Source organism: Lepisma saccharinum, chromosome 22, assembly GCF_977018435.1.
Source record: "Lepisma saccharinum chromosome 22, izLepSacc3.1, whole genome shotgun sequence".
Classification (NCBI taxonomy): Eukaryota; Metazoa; Arthropoda; class Insecta; order Zygentoma; family Lepismatidae; genus Lepisma; species Lepisma saccharinum.
In genome coordinates, this window is record NC_139250.1 from 4134552 (window position 1) to 4157943 (window position 23392).

Consider the following 23392-nt stretch of genomic DNA (forward strand, 5'->3'; position numbering starts at 1 on the left):
ACGTCATGGAATCGCTTCCCTTTCACATTCCTCTTCATCCGCGGGAACAAAAAAAGTCACGGTGCTAAATCGGGTGAGTATGGTGGATGGGGCACAAGCACCATGTTGTTCTTTGCCAAGAACTGTCACACTGACATGACCGTGTGGGCTGGGGCGTTGTCATGGTGCAGTAACCACATTAGCAGACACCAGTCTCATCTTCAAATCGTCACTTAAAATGTGCTGGCAGGTACTCCAGGACAACTCCACTTCTTCAGAAATTTGCTCGATGGTCTTTCGACGATCTTAATTAATGGCATCTCGAACTTTTCCAATGTTTTCATCATTTCTACCTGTCGAAGGACGGCCAGGCCTTGGCAAGTCTTCAGTTGACATGTCGCCATCTTTGAACCGGGAAAACCACTCATAGACTTGTGTCTTTCCCAAAGGTTCATTAAAAGTTTGGCGAAACATAGCAACGGTCTCAGCAGCCTTTTTTCCCAACAAGAAACGAAATTTAACACAGGTCCTTTGCTCCTTGTGGTCCGCCATCTCAACAATCACTCAAAAATTGCCACTCTTGCCGCAACACCACAAACGAACCTCTCAGCACAGAATAATGCCAACTTGCAGATTGATGCAAGATATCCCATACTAATGACACCTAGTGGCACAAGCCTTAACTACATCGGTAATCCACGCAACATTATGATTGTTTTTTTTTTGGGTACCTCCTTTTATGTTCTTAGGGTTCTTTGCAGAACAATCTATCTGACAAATGGAAGATTATTGCAAGATAAGATGCCTTGAAGTTGATTAGATAAATGTGAGTTTGAAATTCTTATACAATTGACAATTTTTATAGATGAGTATATCCTGTAAAATTTGTGACTTGTGTTTGTACATGTTTTTCAAGACTGAATAAGTGAAAAGCTAATTGTAAACTCCGCACCTGAAATTAAATCTTACAAATTTACAATTCATGATGGGTTAAAACAAGGAGATGCATTATCTCCATTGCTCTTTAATTTTGCCTTAGAATATGCTGTTAGGAAGGTAAAAGAAACTAAAGAAGGACTAAAATTAAATGGTGTGACTCAGTTGTTAGCATATGCAGATGATGTAGACTTACTGGGGGATGATGTGAATACAATTAAGAATAATGCTAAAATATTTTTCAAAACTGCTAGAGAGATAGGTTTGGAAGTTAACAAAGAGAAAACTAAATATATGCTTACAGGCCGAAACCAAGTGTTAGGTAATAATCAAAATCTAATTATTGATAACAACTCGTTTGAACCAGTTTCCAAATTCAAATACTTAGGAGTAATATTAACAAATGAAAATGATATTAAAGAGGAAATAAAAAGTAGGCTTAATTCAGGAAATGCATGTTACTTCTCTCTTCATAAACTTTTGTCTTCTCGTTTAATATCTAAGAAACTAAAAGTTAAAATATACAAAACAGTAATTTTGCCTGTAGTATTATATGGATGTGAAACTTGGTCCCTTACATTGAAAGAGGAACATAAATTGAGAGTATTTGAAAATAAGATCCTTAGGAAAATCTTTGGACCTAAAGGGGATGAGGAGACAGGTGAGTGGAGAAGGTTACATAATTTAGAACTACATAATTTGTATTCGTGTCCAGATATTATTAGAATAATTAAATCAAGAAGACTTAGGTGGGCAGGCCATGTGGCACGAATGGGAGAGGAAAGAGGAGTTTACAGGATTCTTGTTGGGAAACCTGATGGTAAGAGACCTGTAGGAAGGCCAAGACGAAGATGGAGGGACAACGTTGAGATGGACCTAAGGGAAATCGGTAGGGATGGAAAAGAGTATATAGATCTTGCTCAAGATAGGGAAACATGGAAGGCCTGTGTTGCTGCAGCCATGAACCTTCGGGTTTAAGAAGGCTAGAGAGTTAGTTAGTTAGTTATTTTCCTTTTCATCCTTTTCTTTCTCTTTCGGGTGTAAGGGGTGAACCCTCTCTTCTCTCTCTCTCTCTCTGCTCTCTCTCTCTCTCCCTCACTCTCTCTCACTCTCTGGAAAGATTGGTTGGGGCAGGAAGGAGGGGTATCTTTTTCCTTTTCTTTCTGCTATTCTTTTCTTCTAACCCAACCCACCACCAACCTCTTCCTCCCGGGTGAAGAAAAAGCAAAAGATACAGAAAAAAGTTGCTCTTTTTCTCTTTCCTTCTTTTCTTCTTTCTTCTCTCCTCTTTCTGAGAGGGGGGGGGGCAAAAAAATAAAGAAGAACAGAAGAGATGCAGAAAAGAAGAACGAATTTCTCTCTCTCCCTCTCTCTCTCTCTCTCTCTCCCTCCCCCCTCAGAGAGAGAGAGAGAGAGAGAGAGCATTTTCTTTCTTTTGATGCCCCCCCCTCTCTCTCTGCCTCTCTCTCTCTCTCTCTCTCTCTGCCTCTCTCTCTCTCTCTCTCTCTCTCTCTCTCTCTCTCTCTCTCTCTCTCTCTCTCTCTCTCTCTCTCTCTCTCTCTCTCTCTCTCTCTCTCTCTCTCTCCCCTCCCTCCCTCCCCCTCCCCTTTCCTTCATTTTATCCCTGATCCCTGTTTTTCTGTATAAAGAAAGAAAGACAAATAGGAAGAGAGAAGGAAAGGGCTTTCCTCCCCTTCTCCAATGGGGCACGAGTACAAGATAACATTTCATTGAATTGAATTGGAATTTTTTTGTACATTTGAATCATGCAAACCCTTTATATTGTTAATACATTTGTGTGTGTGTGTGTGGTGAGAGGCAGTAATATGTAAAGTTGAAGCAGAGAAAACATCTGCTTATGTGCTTGAATTTTTGGAAAGAGTGCCCACCCTGTTAAAACATGTGGGAATTATATTGTATTGATAAAATGATGCCCCATAATTCTGTTCATTGTGCTCATTGTGTTCCAAAAGAAACATTGTTGCAATGTGACAACATTGTGAATTTTAACAGCATAGACTAATTTTTACTTTCTCAGGAATCATGGCGATTCTGTTCTGCGGAATTGTTATGTCTCATTACGCTCACTTCAACCTGTCTCCTGTCACCCAGATAACAATGCAACAGACGATGAGGACTTTGGCCTTTATTGCAGGTAGGTTATTAAGCACCATTGACATTATCCATTATCATTATGCATTGTCTACCTGTTATACCGGGTGACCAGAATTAAAGTTACCCAACTCAGAGGCCTCTGTAGCCTGTTTGAGGCATCGTAGAACTCTGAAATTTGGTGAATCCACTATGCAGACCATGGGGAAGAGGATGGCGATAATAAAATATAGTTCAATTTTCTGCCACCAGGTTGAAATGTGGCACTGTAATAATGAATATTGAAAAACATAAATAATTTAGCTGAGTTATTAATTAGAAAGACGTTTGTTAGTGGCTGGAAGTTGCGAGAAAATAATCTCTCGTTTATTGCAAGATTGCAAGGTAAAGGCAAATCCATAACCAATTGGAGCAGTTTACGTCATTATTACAACCCATCATGGAAGTACAGCCCTTCATTTCAACCTGGTGGTAGAAAATTTGCCTGTTTCTTTATTATCGCCATTCTCTTCCCCATGGTCTGCATAGTGGATTCACCAAATTTCAGAGTTCTACGATGTCTCAAACAGGCTACAGAGGGCTCTGAGTTGGGTAACTTTAATTCTGGCCTCCCAATACCTATTCAAACACCATTCTAGACATTCTACGTTCTTGTGTTATTTTGGTAGTGGGGATCAAACCTATGACACATCTGTGATTTTGCCGACCCCCATGGCAGAGTGGTTAGCACATTGCGCTACAATGCCAGGGGTCCCAGGTTCGAATCCCAGCCTGGGCATGGATGTTTGTGAGTGTCTTTTTATCACAACGTCACTCATCCACATCTTCGCAAATTAGCCAAAAGTTACGCAACGAACGAAGTAAAATAGAGCAAATCAATCAATCAATCAGACGTCTGTGATTTTACTACAATGTGGTGGGCCTCCCCATTGGTGTAGTGGTAACATCACCTTGTAATCAAGAAGTCTAGAACACGAAACCTGGTGCATATTGCGTCTGATCCCAGTTTAAACTGTAGGTCTAGTCCCAATTGCCATATCTGTGCATAAAGTGGACTTAATTCAACTCCAAAATGATGCATCAACTAACTCTTCCACGGTGACACCTTTCCCGTCCATCCTTGAAATTCTGAATTACTTTTTGTCTCAATTAAGTTACTATTTTATTTACCTAATTGTTCACGTAAAGACGAGAAGAGGTGCTCTCTCGAGACATACTGTTAGACTAAGTATAAGAACAGCAGGATCACTAGAGAATGGTTAATGTCCAATTAACATTGCATGCTAATCAAGAACCAATCGGTGTCTTTAACATTTAGAGAATTCAGTTCTTAGATAACATGTATAGTGTTCATTAGCAACTTATCATAACCCTATTCTTTGCTGATTTTCCAGTGATGTTTTTATTTTTGGTCTTTTCATGAATTCGTTCATTGTTTTTTAGTGTTTTGACTTTTTAAAAACAAGGAAGGAAAATGTTCACTGTCCCCAACATGTATTTTGATTCAGATATTTGCCTTGCCTAGTTCTTTTTCCTTGTAACAGACTTTGCTTACGTATTGCATGTAACACACTCTATTTTACTCACTTCTTGCCCACTATTTGACTATTTTTGGTTTGTTATAGACAACTCAGAGTCACGGTGGTCTAGTTGGTAGGGCGTTTGACTGCCACGCAGGAGACCCAAGTTTTGGTGGGGGGGTGATCTAAGGTCGGAATTTTTCTGACTTTGTCCCCGCATAAAGTGGCTCTGGGACTCACCCAGCCTCAAATAATCAGTGGGTACCTGTGGCCAACTCTGAGGGGTAAAGGCAGTCAGAGCATGGTGCTGATCACATCACCTCCAAAATGGCCAAGATTGAGAACTCAATTGTCTTTAGACAACTCAAGGGAACTCCTGTTTTTAGACATCCAAAGGGAAGAGAGTCGTCATTTAGTCACATGTTAACTATTAATTTTCAACATCCCAGTATGGGAAAAAGTCTGTAAGTTATTCAAGTGCTTAATAAAAGAAACTGTTCATAAATATTTAGCATAAAATGTAAATGCATATTAATTTTTATAACAACAATTGTTAGTATTTTTCACCTGAAATTCGTGAATTTTTTCTGGGTCATGGAGTAGCTGCCCTTTGACTACACTACGACAAAGGATTTTGGGATCCTCAATTATCATATGTACAGTGAAAAAAATATTGTACCATATAGAAGTACATGAAAGACATGCTGGTGATTTTTTTTATCATGTTACTTTTCTTTTCAGAAACATGTGTCTTCGCGTACCTGGGCCTTGCCATATTTAGTTTCCGACATAGAGTAGAACCGGCGCTCGTGATCTGGAGTATTATCCTGTGTCTTTTGGGCCGAGCCCTTAACATATTCCCTCTGTCCATTCTTGTGAATCGCTTTCGAGAACACCAAATAACGAAGAAGATGATGTTCATCATGTGGTTCAGTGGTAATGATTTTTAGTTTTAATCTGCTGTTATTTTCGGCATTAAGTTATCACATAGCTTGCTTTGCAACCTACTCATTCCCATATAGGAGTAGCAGTACGGCAATTATAATATTAGACCTAGTTTTATGAACATTATATTCTATCACTTTTAGTCTGAGCCATTATGAATATTCTGAGACAGGGCAAACAAATATGAAATGTGTTTTCTTATTTATTTTTTTACTTTGTTTCCATACATATTTTCTATTTAATTATTGAGATTTGTTTCTCATCCTGGAAAAATATGATTTTGAAAATGTAATACACATCAACTTTTTCACCTGAAGTTTTTATTCATTTAATATCAACTATTTCACTTGTCATTTGTTATTCATGTGTAAAATGTCCATTTCGGATATGACACAGAAAAAGTTGTTTCAGCTATGAGTGCAATAAGTGTTTGGTTTAAGGCTTGGCTATGAAACTATTTATTTATTTATTTGATAGAAGATTCTAAATACAGCATTCACCATCTCATTTTGGAACGAATTAACAAAACATACGGACAAAAATAATAACATAGAATGAAATTACATGTGTTTACAAAACTTACATATTTTAGTTAACTTTCTTTTGAAACGGTCCAGATTTTCAAAAATGTCTATTTGGCTTCTATATTCACTGGGCAGTCTATGGAACAGAGAACACTATTGAGAATATATAGACGACGGCAAAAGCAAACCATATGAAGATTCATATAAATGCTCTAGAAGGAATTCTACATATGTTACTTTTCAGATTTTGGAATACCATACCTGTTTTTCGAAAGGAGAGGAAAATTCAAAAAAACTGCCCTCGCATCGGCCAAAGATCCAGCCGAGCCTTAAGGATGGGGTATGGAAGAAAGCAAGGAATTATGGGAAACGTTAGAGATACTCATAATCATAAATAGTGACCATCATAACATGAAGTATTAATTTGTAATATTTAGACCTCCTTCCAGGTTTGCGGGGAGCCATTGCATATGCGTTGTCACTGCATCTTGAATTTGGGGATGACACAAGACATGTCATAGTCACAACAACGTTAATCATAGTTTTGTTCACAATCTTGATTTTCGGAGGGTCAACAATGCCTCTGATGAAGGTAAGCTACATTGCAATTAAATATAAATTAGTGTTTCGTGAAATAATTATAATTTTTGTGTGCTACCCACTGTTGAGAGAACATTTTATGTGTTATGCTAAATGGAATAGCATTTGTTTGTGTTTTCCTTAAGTTCGGAATGCTTTTCTGTCCAGTGAGGCTATTTGTGATCATGAGGATGAATGATGAAGGATATTGATGAAGGTCAGGACCTGACAGAGTGGTTAGCACAGCATGCTACAGTGATGCTAGGTGTCCCGGGTTCAAATCCCAGCCTGGGCATGGGTGTTCTCTGTGGGTGTCCCCTTCATCTATTTCATCATATCATCACTCATCCTCATCTACGCGATAGCCAAAAGTTGCAGAAATGCAAAGGAAAATGAACCAAATTAATCAAGACTTGAGCACAGAACCTTCAGTGGTTCACAGAACTACCAATGGAGTATCATTTGCACGTTCCTTGTAAATTACAATCCTGTATTATTTGTATATACCGTATTTACGTGCACCCTGGTTTTTGATGGGGAAAAGTAACAATAAATTACATCTTGTGTATAATGCGCAGTATAATCCAGGTTCAAGAAATGGCTTTCTTAGTTGTAGGTCATAAAGCTGTTGCTATGCCATCATACCTATTCAATGAGTCACCTGTTGCTATGTGGACCAAGAGGAGAATATCCTCTTGTGTAAACAGTAAGTCACCAACCCAAGCCACCTTCCCCCTCTCCCTCCACTGTGTTTAACATCCCAAAGCTTTCACCCTTTAACCACCTTATTTATTCTGTAATAGTAGAAAGGGAGATCAAAATTACGTTATGGATTTGCAGTGCTCAGGAAGTTATTTTCTGTTATTTCTCGCCCAACAAATACCGCTGATATACATCCCATGTGATGGGAGGTGCATGCTCGAATTCTGCCAGAACAGCACTGCTTTTCTTGTGTATCAGAACATTGTATTACAAAGTGAAAAATCAAGGAAAATGGCCTTTAAAATTTTATGCGTGGTTTTGCTAATTTTGTCTTTACTTTTTATAAAAAAAACCTTCAAAATATATACTTTTTCCATGACTGATGTAAGAGGCCCATTCAGGACCCTCAAACTAGCAGTTAGCAGAACAAGATTTCTCTCATTAAGGCATTTACAATCCATGTATGTCATATTATTTGGCCAGTAATACATTTTAATTATTATTTTCTTTCTCCTTATCTTTTCTTTCATCCAAAGTACCACAAAAATCTGAACGTTCCTTCATTTTGTGATAAGTTTATTTCAACTGCATCCATATTAGCATCACCATCTTGAATGGAATACTGTTGCCATGTTCAGAAACTACAGAATTCAAGTTTTAGAATGATATATAACATGATAGGGTTCCGTAAACATGAAAAAATATTCCATGCATAATACGCACCAAAGTTTTTGGGTGCAAACATTTGGGAACAAAGTGCAAATTATACATGAGTAAATACGGTATATATATATATATATATATATATATATATATATATATATATATATATTTTGTTTGATGCACATTTATCACAAATGTTAAAAAAAGAATGTATTACTGGTAGTAACATTTCAGCATTACTTTTACCATAAGTGTGTTTCTTATAATCCTATCAGAAACCAGTGTTCGTACATAGAATTTTTAGCAGTGCTGATATAAAATTTTCTAATGCTGTAACATTTAATGTGCAGGCACAATATAAAATTAATAAAGTTTTGTGTTGAACATGAGTTGCTGTTCCGTATGTGTAATTTTGATTTTTAGTACTTCTCCCTTATCATAAGCTCCTTGTGCTATTTTCCTGTACAGTACGGTGAAAAAACTGCAAGAAACCAAATGTCCATAATGCTGTAAGTTTAATAAAAATAATATTTGTACTTTTATCTGAATGTCACAACTTGTTCATTCAATTTTATTAAATTCTTTAAGGGAGCATATCTGTAAATGTTTGTTGAGTTTGAACAGCAAATTGAATCTCACATTCTCCAGTGTTCAGGCAGACTATGTTTTGAAGTATCTTTACACTGTTCATTTACTTTGTAACAAATAAATGAAGTTTGTTGTGAATATTATTTCGACAACTATTTTGTTGAATGTAATTTTTGTGTTGCAGTTTCTTCAAGCAGACAAAAAGAAGAGAAGTCGAAGGAAGAGAAGAGAAAAGGAGATAACCTTGAGCAAGACAAGGGAAATGGTGAGTGTGTAGTACTCCAGGTTAACGATAAATAGTGCAGTGTCCACAATGTTTTGTTGGTAGACTTGTTGTTTTCTGTGAGTGAGCTAAATTTTAAGTTTTGTGTAAGTACAGTTTCATATTTCAGTGCTGGTGTGTTTTATATATTATTTGTCGGATTAATTTCTTAGAACTACGAGGGACGTTCCGAAAGTAAGATTCTTCTTTTTTTTCCACAGGGAAGCTTCATTACAAACAGAAGAACACAATGTCATAACAAAATACAATCTTTTGGCTATTTTTCCACATAGTCGCCACCGACATTGAAACATTTGTCGTACCGTGAAATCAATTTCAAGAAACCCTCCTAGTAAAAATCGGTGCCCAGCGATTTAAGGAAGTTCTTCACAGCCTGTTGCACCTTTTCGTTGCTTCCGAAGTGACGTCTCAAAAGTGCTGACTTCAGCACAGGAAAAAGGTGGAAGTCTGATGGGGCAAGATCGGGGCTGTAGGGTGGGTGATTCAATCTCTCCCATTCCAGACAACAAATGTGTTCTGCAGTGACCCTTGCTATGTGGGGTCTTGCATTGTCGTCCAAGAACAAAATCCCTCTACTCAGGAGCCATGGTCTCTTGCGTCAAATGGCGGACTTCACTTTGCTTGGTGTGTGGCAATAGCGTGCCACACTTCCATTTGTGACCACGTTTCCAGCACACGTCTTTCTGCCATACTGGTTTGCACTCGAATGAGCTCCTTCACGTCGGTCTGCTGCTTATCTCTATTCTTCGGCACACTGCGCATGCGCCATCGCTCCTCTGCTCTCGCTCCTCCCATCGTGAATACAGGAAAGATTGTATTTTGTTATGGCAATGTTTTTTCTCACTTTGTAATACAGCTTCCCTGTGAAAAAAAACTGACTAAACTTACTTTCGGAATGTCCCTTGTACTAGCTTCATGAACACAAGTTGCAGCATCTAGGATGGAGTTGGTAGCATATTAACATTACATTTTGCTGTTATAATATTTATAATAACTGTCACCACTATTATTATGATCATTAGGTATTTTTAGGATTGAGGGCTTACAGATTACTTTATGGTGAAGTAATTTGTGGTTCATATTTTTCCCACTAAGCTTTTAAACATAGTAGAGCCCCAAATTTACATTCCCAGATATTACAATTTTCCACATGATATATTCAATGTGGTCCCAATAGAGCATAATATTATAAAATATTCCTGCATCTTTCATTTTTCTGCAATCATTCTCTCTCTTTCTCTCCCCGACAACATACACGGAGAAAGACAAAATCAAAGCTCAGTGCAACGTGGAGCACTTGAAATGTAAATTTTGCATTTTCTCTGTGTTCTGATAGGTATTTTCAAGTTGTGTGGTTGTAATACTTAACCATTATATGTAGTATTCTCTATCTAGTGTAACATAACCATACTATTATCTTGTAAAATCCTGCAACAGAACTGGAGGTTGTAGACTAGAATGCTGGGATGATATCTCCAACAAAAATCACTGCTGTTTCTACTCTTTCCGTTATCAGACTTAATCCAAGTAACAGGAATAAGCAGCATTAAATGAACTATTGAGCTGTATACTGATCAGGTTAACATTTAGTACCATAAAGTTACAAAGCAGCTAAGAAGATTTGTATTTTGCACAGGGACAAACGATTGATTCGGAGCACTTATCGGAGATAACAGAGGAAGAACTGGAAGTTGGTTTCTTGCAGAATCGAATCCGAGGCTTTGCCAAGTGGGACTTGAAATACTTTATTCCTTTCTTCACTCGCAGATTTACACAGCAGGTAAGCCTTACAGAAATTCTTGGTTTTAATTATGGATTAAAATTATTTTTCATGCTGATTTCTTTTATCTTTATTATTTACTTGCTGAGTGACGAATTGGTGATCTTGTTGTTGAAACAGGAAAGCAAATGCAAATATTCATGTCATACGAGCAGTGAAAACAAAAGAATAGATTCAGGAAACTCGCCCTGGTTAGCGTATCGTGTACCATCACCACTGTTTTTTGTGACTTTCGAGACTGGGGTCTTGAATTTCTAATTTTCCTAATGATACTGGGTCAATTGAAATTTGGAGGATCCCAACTGGGGAGCACTAACCATTAGGCCTCATGCAAACCCTATATTGGCCGCACAGCGCTGACAGACTTTTGCAGCATGTAGAGAGCATCAAGATGAACAAATTTCGTTTGTTAATGCCTCATTTTGACACTTGAGTTCATGCAGCCGAGTGGTACAAGTTTTTTCTTGACATTAATTCATTTGATTTGTTTTATTTTTTGCTTTTCTGCAATTTTTGGATAATTGCAAATGAAAAGTGATGATGAAAGGACATTTTCATCTTATGGTGAAGTTTGTAGCCTAGTTGCGTCGTACTGCAGTGTAGCCAGACAATGGGAAAAGATAGCACCAGGTGTTGGACAAAACAGTGCTCTCACCAGTGTTGGACTGCTGGATGGCCGGCCTCCATGAAGCAGTCATTGTCACAGCATGCTACGATGCCAGGGGTCTTGGGTTTGAATCCTGGCATGGGTGTGTGTGCCTTCATCAACATCATCACTCATCCTTATCTTTGTGATTAACTAAAAGTGGCAGAGATATGAAGTAAAATATACCAAATCAGCGATAGAAAATACTTCTAGATGGTGGCCGAGTGTTATGGAATTGTCAGAAATATGTGGTTGAGATCGAAGGGTTGGGCATATGTTAGGGATTAGACTGATCGGCTAGGTTGTGTAACTGATATGTATGATCTTTCCCTTCATTTCTGAAAGGATGTGTTGGTTGAGTTTGTTTTTCAAGTTCATTTTATCCCCAATTGAGACTGAACCTACAGTTTAAAGTGGTCTCTGAGTCATTATGTGCCTCCACTGGGCACTAGGGGGCCTCCCCAATGGTGCAGTGGTAGCGTTGTCTCCTTGTAGTCGAGGGGTCCCGGGTTCGATACCTGGTGGAGGCACATAGTGATTCGGATCCCACATTAAACTGTAGGTCCAGTCCCGATTAGTCTTACTGTGCACAAAGTGGACTTAAAAACATCAAATCAAACCAAACCAGACTGAGCTACCGTGGCTCATACTTTATAAAAAAGTAAATCTCTAAAAAAACAACTTCTTTTGCATTGCAGTCACCTGGAAACACACATTTATTAAGGAAGTCAATTGGCTTAAACTTCATATCGACCCATCTCTAGCATATTATCGTTTTAGTTTATCATCTGACAGAAAAATACAACGTGACTACAAAAACATTCCGTGATTATAAACACACATAGCATTGCTCTCGGTACTCATATTTATATGAAATTGGTGCCATTAGAAGCAGAAATTCAAAAATTTTAATACCTAACTACCTACCTCAGTGGCACTCAATGTGTGAATAAATCAATTTTCCGAGAATTGCATAACTCTCAGGATAATTCAGACCTCAGAAGGTGCCGCGTCGGTGAATAAACCCTAAATTTCGTGTTTAAGAGTTAATTTCGCTTTTTGCAGTTCATTTCGCATTATTTCGTGACAAAACATGGCCACAAAATGCATCTCACACCTTTCAGAAACATGAAAATTTAACACTACAATGTGTTTTTTCAAATTTCGTTTTTTCATCAAAAACGAAATATGCATGCCCCTATTAATACATTAATGTATTTAATTGTCAAGTACATTTTTTTAATGGTAATTTTTTAGATTGTTTTGCGAGATGAATTCAATGTCTTTCCTTTACATTGGAATGACATCTCGTGAGAAAATTCAGAATCAGAACTGTTAATGATTGCGAGCTGGTGACACCTCTTGTGAACTTTCTTAATTAAGTGTGCATTCAATGGACAAAGCAACAATTGAGTTACAATATCAATATGCTGATAATTCGTAATAAGTTCAGTCACTGAATGCTTAAAAGAAAAGAATCTCCTCTCAGGAGAGTAATTATGACCCATACCGTCATAACTGCAGTTTGTAGGGATGAAACTCCAAACGAGTACGGAGGATTTAGGGATGATTAACTGTAGGCTAGCTCTATGCACAGACTTCATAGGATTACGTACAAATGTTTCCCGCACCTGTTCTACAAAATCTCTGTACTATCTCAGAATCTTCTTGTCAGTAGGTGCCGCATGTCTGAAGATCCGTCGGAAGGCACGCTGAACAGTCACTACACTCTGTGTGTTATGGTATTCCAGTACACACCAACTACGTTTTTGCTTCTAACAGCAATGCTATTTACAATACCACATTGACAATCTAAAAATTCATTCTTTTATTGTTATGCAATCTATTGTTGTAGTTAACGCCAACAATTACACATCAACTAAAATTCTCTGAGCTGTTCTTTCGAATGGTATCGGTATAAATTTTGTAATATACATAATTAAAATTTTGTGGTCGTTTATAATCACGGAATGTTTTTGTGGACATGCTGTATATCAACATATTTCTTTCTGCAGGAATTGAAGGACTGCAAAACCCAGATGACTGACTTAACCAACCAGTGGTACCAGGCAATTCGGGTTTCTCCAACTGAATCGGAAGAGGACATTGAAGTCCCTCATGAATGACAAATGGAGACGAGGAGTAGGTGGTCGCCAGTCAGCGTACAGGATTGATAGACGAGGAATCCATACATAAGAGACTGAACTTCTGAAGAAATTTACAAATGAAGATGCTTTTTTTTAATATTTGCTCGCTTATTTCATGGGCTTTCATGTTTATCTATTATATTTTTATATGTTGTATTTAACATTGTATAATATTTAAAGGTCTTTCAAGCTGAGATCCAATGTTGTCTAATGTACAATGTTTAATGTTAATAATGTACTTTAAGGTTAACTTTTCAACATTGGTTTCTTTCCTTTTTTATAACTTTATACTTTTATTGGGTAGCTTTCATAGCCTCCTTTCAGAGATTTTTAATATTGGTGTATTAATGTAAAGCTAATAATCTTTACCTTTCCTGTTCAAATGCTTCACCTGATTTGCACTACAGTAAAGATATTACCAATATTTTCAGTATTTTGCTTGTTGTAAACAAATTGGGTTTTTGTTTGAAATAATTTATTGTTCATATACTTTTATTTATCTAGACTATAAATCCTAAAATATAGGTCTATATATCTACGTCTACGGATTTTACATATATTACTCCCATAATATGCATTTGGTGGAACATTGTCATACATTTTTTTAATGTAACAGTTTTGCACTGTTACATCATAAAATTTTTCATTATATTCTGTGCTTATCCCACCTTTCTTGTAATATTTCTTCCATATTTCAAACCCAATTTTTGTTCATATTTCACTGTCCAAAATTTTGTCTGATAAGTTTTTTTTTTTGCTTGTTTACTTCTGACTGGTTTCAATTTTAACACTTTTTGTTTGTCAAAATTTTGGATGTAGTTTTATAGTAAAGAATAAAATATTCTTGTTAATCAACACACAAGACATATAAATAGCATGATACAAGACACTGTTTTGTGTATTGTTTGACAAGAATGTTGCCTGCACGTGACGTAAGAAGTTTTGTAACAAATTAAATATTGTTAGCATCGAAAGTCAATTTATAAGATAGTTAAAAAGTAAAACGTTTTGACATGTAAAATATGAGTGTATCGTACTAACAGAGAGGAGTCTTTAATATATTTATACTTGTGTAAGTTTATTGTGATGTACAGTTGATATAGCCAATGTGTGAATCTATTCTAGATGCATTTGTTAATAAAATACTATCAGTAGATACGCATGGAACATGCAAAATAATCTAACGCAGTTCTTTTTAGTGGTTCTTATTTCATTTTATCTGTGATGTTTCGTTTTGGTATCCCAAAACTTTTTCAAGCTACACATCTTTGCACCATTTCTGGTGACAGGTAATTACAGGTGCCACAGATCTTCTTTCTCGTCTGTTCATCAGGATGCTTGCTTGCACTGGTGTTCATTAGTTTCCATAAAGCCCCATTGGGAGAAAATTTTAAGACAAAAAAAACTGATTTCATCATGAAAGTAACGATAGAGTTATAAAATATTTGGATGCCTATTTGAAGAAGTCGTCTGTTTTCCGCAATTTTCACATACCGACAAAATCAAAATCGTAACATACAATTACTTCTGCAAATCGTCAAATGTTAAGCACTGATAATAATTCCATAGATTACGAAACTATTCATGTTAATTTTAAATACAAAAGGGGCTGTTACATTATTTTGCATGTACAAAAAGTAGTTATGCGAACCTTCAAGAACAACACTGATATTCTCGGATGGAACATTCCCAGTGTGTTGTATGCTGTTAATATTTTTTTAAAAAAGTATGTTTTCCAGCTTGCAGAATGGTGACATCTTTGCTTTAATTTTAGAAAGTTTTGTCTGCTTTAGACACACATCCTTCATATGTAAAATATATATTCACCAATTGACTAACTGTGCAAGTTCTGTATGTAGACAATAAGTTGGGAAACTTTTATTCATGTAAAGATGGTGGCTCACTAAAGTTAGCAAATTTGCTGATAATTTATGTACCTTTACCATTACAAACTCGACCCTTTGAGGTCAAGTGGCTTTACATTCGGTGATGTGTGGTCAGTGAGTTGAGTAGCATCACCATAATTTGCTGGCTTTCAAGACCAGATTTCAATACTGCTACTCTTCAAGTACCTCCATAATTATCCTCACAATTCTGGGTTAAATTTACATTTTAAGATAGTGCGTTTACTCACTTTATTATAATGAAAGAAAAAATATATAATAAACACTTACGTGAGTGAGTATCATTGTTAAGACAATCTTGTAAACGACGTTTCACAAGTTCATCACCTTACGAAGTATTTTATGTGCTGATAAAAAAGAAACCTGAAGAAGCGGAGCGTAGCTCTGCGAAACATCGTTTACAAGATTGTCTTAACAAAGATACTCACTCACGTAAGTGTTTATTATATATTTTTTTCTTTAATTCTGGGTTGAAGTCTTGAAGTATCAAAGAGAGGTCCCCTTGTACCGAAGGTGACAGCACTAACCATTGGAGTACATGGGAGCTATGAAAAGATGCCAACAGCATTTGCTGTTCACAGACAATCACCCATTCAATTTCCTACCAGGCCTGTAGCTGCATGACTTTGACGATCGAATGGCCATTGGCACCTTTGGCAATACAGTATTAGATATTATTACAGCACCCGTTTTCCACAGTACCTATTCAAGGTGCTGTAGATATTATACACTATCAACCAAAACCTCTTGGTGCAATTCTTCTCTTGGGATTTTCTGATGCGTGATCAGTATGCTGCAGTTATTTGGGTTTCCTGGATGGATATCCGCCACTATACTTTAAAATTACTGAAATAAGTAGTACAGTATAACTGTTTGAAGTAATTCTCCCAGAATATTAACAATATTAAAATACCAACATAGATTTAAAAGATATTTCAGTGTGCGATATGCGTTGAAAATGATTATGAGCCAGAAAGCTGTCGGCCACTTTGTGATTAAATTACCAAATAAGAAATTCCTAAATAAATTACTCTCAAGCACTTACATTCCAAAATATTATGCTTTTAGAAAAGATGAGTGCCCATTCACCAAATACAAAAGTCTTTATTTTTTCACTGACAGTGAAGGATCTGTCATTACATCTGTATTTTCCCTGACGGTTATTTAGTAAAGGTTTCATGTAAATTTTATACCTGTAAATAATAATCAAAAGCATACTATATATGAATAACTAGATCGACTAGATGTTAGCAGTAACTAAAGTTTGTAAAGAAATTACTAATTTGAAATTTATATTTAAATGCCTATTGCTCAAAGTTTTAAGTGTAAGTTAGCATATTTATTTGTTAATGAAAATTCCTACAAAATGTGTTTATGAAAACAGTTTATTTATTGCCTATTAATTTATCTCTGGAAATATTCCGTATGTTTGTCATTTGCCAAAATGCAAATGTGTTGCATAAAGGTAAGTAATGTTATTTTTCACTAAAAATGCCTAGTGGATTTGTATTTTAGCATCACCATTATTTTTTTTTATGAATTGGGAGTATTTTTCTACATGGTTGTGGAATATGGGGTCCAGTTTTTTTTTTCCAGATCTCATTAAAAAAAAAAAAGAAAACTGGGTTCACAAGTAACAAAATTACCATTTCATAATGACTGTACATAGTAAATGGTTATTTTTGTAAATTTTGTTTAGCCTTTCTTCTGAAGTGTAATGTAAATAAGTTGTTTGTATGATAAGATTTTAAATGATATTCCTAGTCGGTGAATTCTTAAAAATTGATGTTACTACATTTTGAATTCTGTACCTTTTTTTTCTTATAAAGTATTAAACAGATATGCTTCTTATGCTAGATGTACTTTCTTCTTCCCTTCCCGTCATCTGGTTTATTGTCACAATGAAGTATTGAATGTGTGGCTTAATTTTTTCAGGGTATCTACTGACCAGAAATTCCTTGAATTTTTGGAATTAATGGCACCGGGAGTTCTACTTGAATTTGCTTCACATAATGTTAAAAGATTGAGGCATGTAATAATTCATATCTTAAGAAATCTAGGCATTTGAAAATATTCTCATGCTTATTCATCATGGTAATGCTCCCATTGATGGAAGGCCAGGTGTGAAAGAAGAAGGGTTGGAGTGAGAAATACCTCATTTCAGAAAGCTTAAAGCTATGCAGACTTGTCAGGAGACAACTGTACTGTGGGGAACACTCCTCCAGAAAAGCAAGATTTGTTCAACTCTGTTTACTTTCATTCATTTAACCCTAGAATGGACGGACTGGGTCTGTGAGATCCAGGTGGTTATATTTCTCTGAATCCCCGATAAAGTTTTCAACGTACTGTCGCGCTCAGTACCTTCGGTCTATATTCTGTAGGTGTCAGTAGTTGTATCATCGAGACCATTCTGCTACATGTGTTGAAACTCTTCCCTAGGTCTAGGAAAAACAGCCTGTCCACCCATATAAGTTTTTGTGTGTGTGTGTGAATTTTGCAAGATCGACGTTGTTCTCAGCCCATTTGTTTTGTATGTTTTGTGAGTAGTACTTTGTAAACATTGTGTGCTGTAATCAGTGTTTACGAGATGAGTTTTCTCCACAATGGTGCATCACCTGACAGAATAAGAGATTGGTGATCTTTTGGGGAGTGATGTCTGGTGAAAAAAAGTCTCTAAAATGGACAGGTTGGACCTCACAGACCCAAAATGAAATTTTTGGTTCAGAGATACTAAAAACTTTATTTTATTAAAACACATATTTTAAAACAATATTATGCTCTAGTAGTATGCACTTGTAGTAATAAAATTGAAATAACCTCTGAACTGAATATTTTACTTTGGGTCTGAGAGACCCAAACCCATCCGCTTATGTTACTTTTTTTCACCCGCCCGAGTAACATTAAATACCTGTAATGCAACACCCACAGAGTATTTGCAGGCTACACTAGGCATGTCCCACCTAGTGGTTGCATGACCTTGTAGTTGGTGGTGGGGCTTGCATATTCTGATGATCCACTAGGCCATGGCTGTATTTAGAGAGGAGGTTTCTAGGGTTCAACCCCCCCCCCCCCCCCGAAACTTCTGACATGTTGGATTAATTGATGTTCAGAAACCAAAATCTGTAACAAATTTTCAATTTTTCTTTCGAAGCATCACAAAAATAAATGGAGACAATGTTGAAACGATCGAGCTAGAATTTTCATACATTTGGAATTCTGAAACTTGAGTGAAACAGGATTTATTCTCAGAATCGTAGCCCACCGGCGACCCCTCCATTATCACTTCTGCTGTCATCTTTCCAGTGTTGTTCCCGCATCACAAGGAATATAGACTGAAGATTCCCTTATGATTGTCCCAAAATTCCCTTTCCAGCTTTTAAATTCCCTGTCCGATAAAGTCAAAAATACCCCTTGATAGGAGTTCAAACCTATTATCTCCAGTTTTGTAGCGCATTACGTTCGCGATTGAGGTTACAATCCATGCACCAGGCTAAGTTTTTAAAAAGAATAACTGCTTCCACACTTTTCAAAATTCCAAAAATTTAATTTTAAAGTCAAACAACAAAAACTTTATGACTAAAATTTCCATCTAACTTTTAAAGCTTTTCTCTTGAAGGTATCTAAAGTTTAATGACGGAGTATAATAATTGTGCATTTCAGTACACACTGTATGAAACGTAATAAAAGCAAAAAGAAACTTGTGCTGGATATTCACTCATCTGCTTGATTGAGTAAGCCACCTCAAGGATATAACAATAATATAATAATTATTATTATTAGTATTATGGAATAAAATTGTTTTATTATGAAATTTTAATTATTATTGTACAATTATTGTTCTTATTTCTATTATTCAAATTTCTGGCGACACCCATGGGAACAATTATGAATGATCCCCCCGAAATTTTTTCCTGCCTACGGCCATGCACTAGGCTATACCAGCGGTAGCATAGCTACTGGTAGGTTCTCCCATGCTGGACAGGCTAGTGATAAAGAGTCAGACTAAGAAGAAACCTACTGGTAAATGGCGGAAGAAGATGGATGGCCATCTCAACTGCAAAGGAGGTGGAAAAACCAGGAACCAGGTGGAGTAACACCTCTTTAAAAAAACTTGGTTTAGCTGGCACCGGCTGGTAGTACCTTGTAAGGGCCCCTTGCCAGGGTTTTGGTAAAGACCTCAACGGCAACTATGGTGGAGAAGGAGACCTTCGGAACGGCATAGCTGGCGGAAGAGACACTTATTCTCATCGAGTATAAATATGAGAAAAAGCCACTTGTCTGTGGAGAGGAGGGATCCTCAAAGAAACGGGGAAAACACCCCGACAGAAAATTAGCCTGCTTTGAGGCTTGGCAGCCCCATCACCAAGCTCGGGTGCTGTGGGCCAATAACCCGCACACTTTAAATCGCACTATTAAAGAAACATCAACAAGAGGAAGCCGAACTGATTCTAAGACGATGACACTTGGCCTGAAAAGGACAACGAGAATTGGAATATGGAATGTAAGAACCCAGTGGGAGAGTGGAAAACTACAGCAGGCAGTGGCCTGCATGAAGAGCTATGGTCTGAACATCCTAGATATAAGTGAAGTCAGATGGTCAGAGTTTGGAGAGGTAAATAAATACCCATGAAGGAGTTACATTAATATATTCTGGAAGACCTGAGGGTGAAGCAGGCCCATAGCCAGGCAGGGGCCGAGCCCCCCCTGGCACTGACGTCAGCCCCCTTGACATTAGGTAAAACTATTTTGTGTAGTTTTTTGCAGTGAAAAGTGAAAATGTAGGCAGCAGATCCCGATTTCTCAGTCTGGTTCAAGAATTTAAGCACGAGTTCATAGAAAGTCATGGAACTGTTATTCGATGCACGGTTTGTGATACGGGAATCACATTAGATGAAAAACACCAGAGAGATCGCATTCAGCAACATATTACCAGCTCTAAGCATCAAAAGAACAAGAATCTGCAAGGAAGTAAATCTCGGCAGCCTCTCTTACGCAATTAATTTGAGCAGTGTTCTTCCAAGAACCAAAATTTAAAGGAATTTAATGTTGACTTGTGTGCATCGTTTACACACTCAACAAGGTGAACCATCCGGCCTTGAAAGGGTTCCTTGAAAAGTACACACGGTTGTCAGTGCCCGATGAGAGTACGTTAAAGAAAAACTATATTGAACCTGTGTATGAAAAAACTGTTCGTAAAATTAAGGTGATTTGATTTGAATTTAAAATTTTGGGAGCGTCAGCACTTAGGCTATTTTGCTCCCGTCACATTATACGGGGGCCAGCCCCTTACCATTACAAATGAACAACTCTAACGTTGCATAACTAAAAAATTTAAAATGTTCTGACTTCTGTTAAAAGCTGAGGCTGTAAAGAGGCACTCAGCACACATAAGGACAAAAGAACAGGACAATACAAACAAAATTATACTGGCCATGGGGCCAGTCGCCAGAGCCTCGTTAGTCTTTAGTCCAGGGTGCACTACGTGGAAGTGAGGTTGACATTTGGGTGTACTATGTGGAAAGTCACCCCTTACACCCCGTAAAATTAAGGTGAAAGTGTCAGATTGCGATATAGGTGTAATTCTGGATGAGACGACGGACTCAATGCAACAATATGTTTTGAACATTTTGTTTTTTTCTCTGACAGGTGAGGAAGTTAAGCCCATGTTACTAAACATGTATGAGTTGCAGAAAACCAATGCCAGTACAGTGATGCAGTCATTTCTGGATTTCTGTCAAAAACTGTGGCCTGGTGGAATTCAGTTCGAAAAAGTTGTTGTTGCAGTTACTGACCAGGCTCCCTACATGCTTTCGGCATTTAACCAATTGAAGCCATTGTTCCCTGAGTTAAAGCATGTAACCTGTTTGGCTCATGCCCTTCACAGGGTTTCTGAATCTATTAGGAACGAATACAATATTGTAAATGAGTTCATATCTGATGTGAAGAAAATACTCCTTAAGGCCCCGAGTCGCATTCTTGCCTACAGAGAAACTACCTGCCTGCGCCTGCCACATTTCCCCATCATTACTCGCTGGGGATCATGGATTGAGTTTGCTGCATTTCTATGTGAAAATCTTGAAAAAATTAAGGAGTTTTTGCTTTCCCTGTATTCAACCGACACAGGTGCAATTTCCAAGGCACAGCAACTTCTCCTCCCAGACAAGATAGATGATTTGCAAAAAGAACTATTTTGTGTACATTCCTACAAGTACCTGTCGACAGCCATCAAAAGCTTAGAAGAACAAGGCGTCGAAAAGGAAAAGCAATGGGATATCTTTACTACTGTGAGGGGGCAGTTAGATGGTTTTGCCAGAGACAAACTTGAGGCTAGTCTTGACAAGAATCCGGATGTTGTGGAATTTGCCACTTCCACAGAGTTGCCATTCTGAGTGAATACTAAGTTTGCTCCACTTGTTTCTGTGGATGTAGAGAGAAGCTTCAGCTTATATAAAGATATTTTATCTCCGAAGAGAAACAAACTCACTTTTAAAAATTTAGAAATGCTTAATGTTGTAAGGTACAACAGCTTTGTGTTTTTCCCCGACTCTGGTGAATAACTGTAACACAACCTATGTGTGTGATGTGTACACAGCTTCGAGTGAATAGCGTAGACTAATAAAATAGGAGGGAAAGTTTAAATAAGTATAATTATCAGCACCTTTTTTTGCCCCAATCAGCACCTTTTTGGTCCCTTTTTGGGTCTTATTTTTGCACCTTTTCCCTTCCTTTTTCCCAATGAAATTTTCCCCTAAAAATCCTAACTCTGGTTATGATACAGTGTTATGCACCCACAGAAGCAGCAGAGCCTGAAGATAAACAAGAGTTTTATAAGCAGCTCAATGACACAATAAAGAAACAAAAAAGGAAGCATATCATAATAATTTGAGGATATTTAACTCTTCAAGCCGGTTCGACGTACACATGTACGGACCCTCATAGTGCTTCTAGAGGTGGTTCGACGTACACGTATACGTCCCGTGTAGTAGTGAGGAAATTATGCTTATTCTGCCATCTGTTGTTTTCCCACATGAACGAAAACGTATGTAACTCAAGAGTAGACTGCAATGTAACTCAAGAGTAGATTGCAATGTGCTGCCATCTGTTGGTTTTCCTTCCAATTACATGAAATTATGTGCGATTGCATCACTTTATTACGTTAAAAAAAACAGCTGAGAAATGGCGTCGCACGAGCGGGTAAAGGCCATCGAAGCAGACGAAATTTGTGCGTTTTTAGAGGAAAGTGACAGTGAAGGTTCAATTTATTCATTTCTATCTACAACTGAAAGTGAAGTAAACTATGCAGAACAGGAAGTACATAGTGTCAGTGATAGTGAAAGCGAATTAGATGGCATTACATCCTCACCTGTTGCGTCATCGAATGTAACCTGGAACTGGAAAGAAGTTGAGGACTCTTTCAAAGCAAATAAACTTGCGTTTTGTGGATTGTGCGGAAAGAAAAGTATTTATTGGTGTTCAGATTGTGAAGTAGGACTGTGTTTCGAAGCATGTTTTAAACTGTACCACACAACGTTGGACTTCTAAACTAACAAGAACACAAGACAGAAGGAGTACTATGTAAGCCCAACATGTAAGTTTTTATTTTTATTATTATTTTCGTTATTATAGTATAAATGTCATTATTTATACATTTTTGCGTAGTGTGAAGTTTCGTTTACAAGTCGTGAAAAAATTCATTGTAATTGAGCAAATGGTTTTTAAGATATGTTCAATTTTGTGACATTATGCGAAAATTGCTGTTTTGGTGATTTAAAATTACCGCCTCTCGCAGCGGCTGATGGGTATTTAACTCCCGGCTTGAAGGGTTAAACGCAAAGGTTGGGCAGGACAAGGAAGGCCTTGAGCATGTCACGGGTGAACATGACTTAGGAGAGTGAAATGAGAATGGACAGCTTTTTGTGGACTTCTGTGCTAGCCATGACTTAGTTATTGGTGGCACTATATTTCCTCACAAGAAATGCCATAAGGTAACATAGGTGTCAACAGACCATAGAACAGGAAATCAGATAGACCATGTGGCAATTGGATGAAGGTGGCGATGTTCGCTACAGGTTGTAAGAAACAAG

General features: G+C 37.3%; 1 protein-coding gene across 1 annotated transcript in view; it reads left to right on the top strand.

Annotated features, from left to right (window-relative positions):
• The window catches only part of Nhe1 (Na[+]/H[+] hydrogen exchanger 1), a 36405-nt gene extending 19252 nt beyond the window's left edge, over positions 1-17153 (top strand). The window contains exons 10-15 of the mRNA XM_083144192.1: positions 2954-3070; positions 5289-5483; positions 6466-6608; positions 8733-8813; positions 10468-10611; positions 13273-17153. Of these exons, the coding sequence (XP_083000318.1) occupies positions 2954-3070; positions 5289-5483; positions 6466-6608; positions 8733-8813; positions 10468-10611; positions 13273-13383 (791 nt within the window). The 3' untranslated portion in view covers positions 13384-17153. The remainder of the gene's footprint in view (positions 1-2953; positions 3071-5288; positions 5484-6465; positions 6609-8732; positions 8814-10467; positions 10612-13272) is intronic.
• The last annotated feature ends 6239 nt before the right edge of the window (positions 17154-23392 follow it).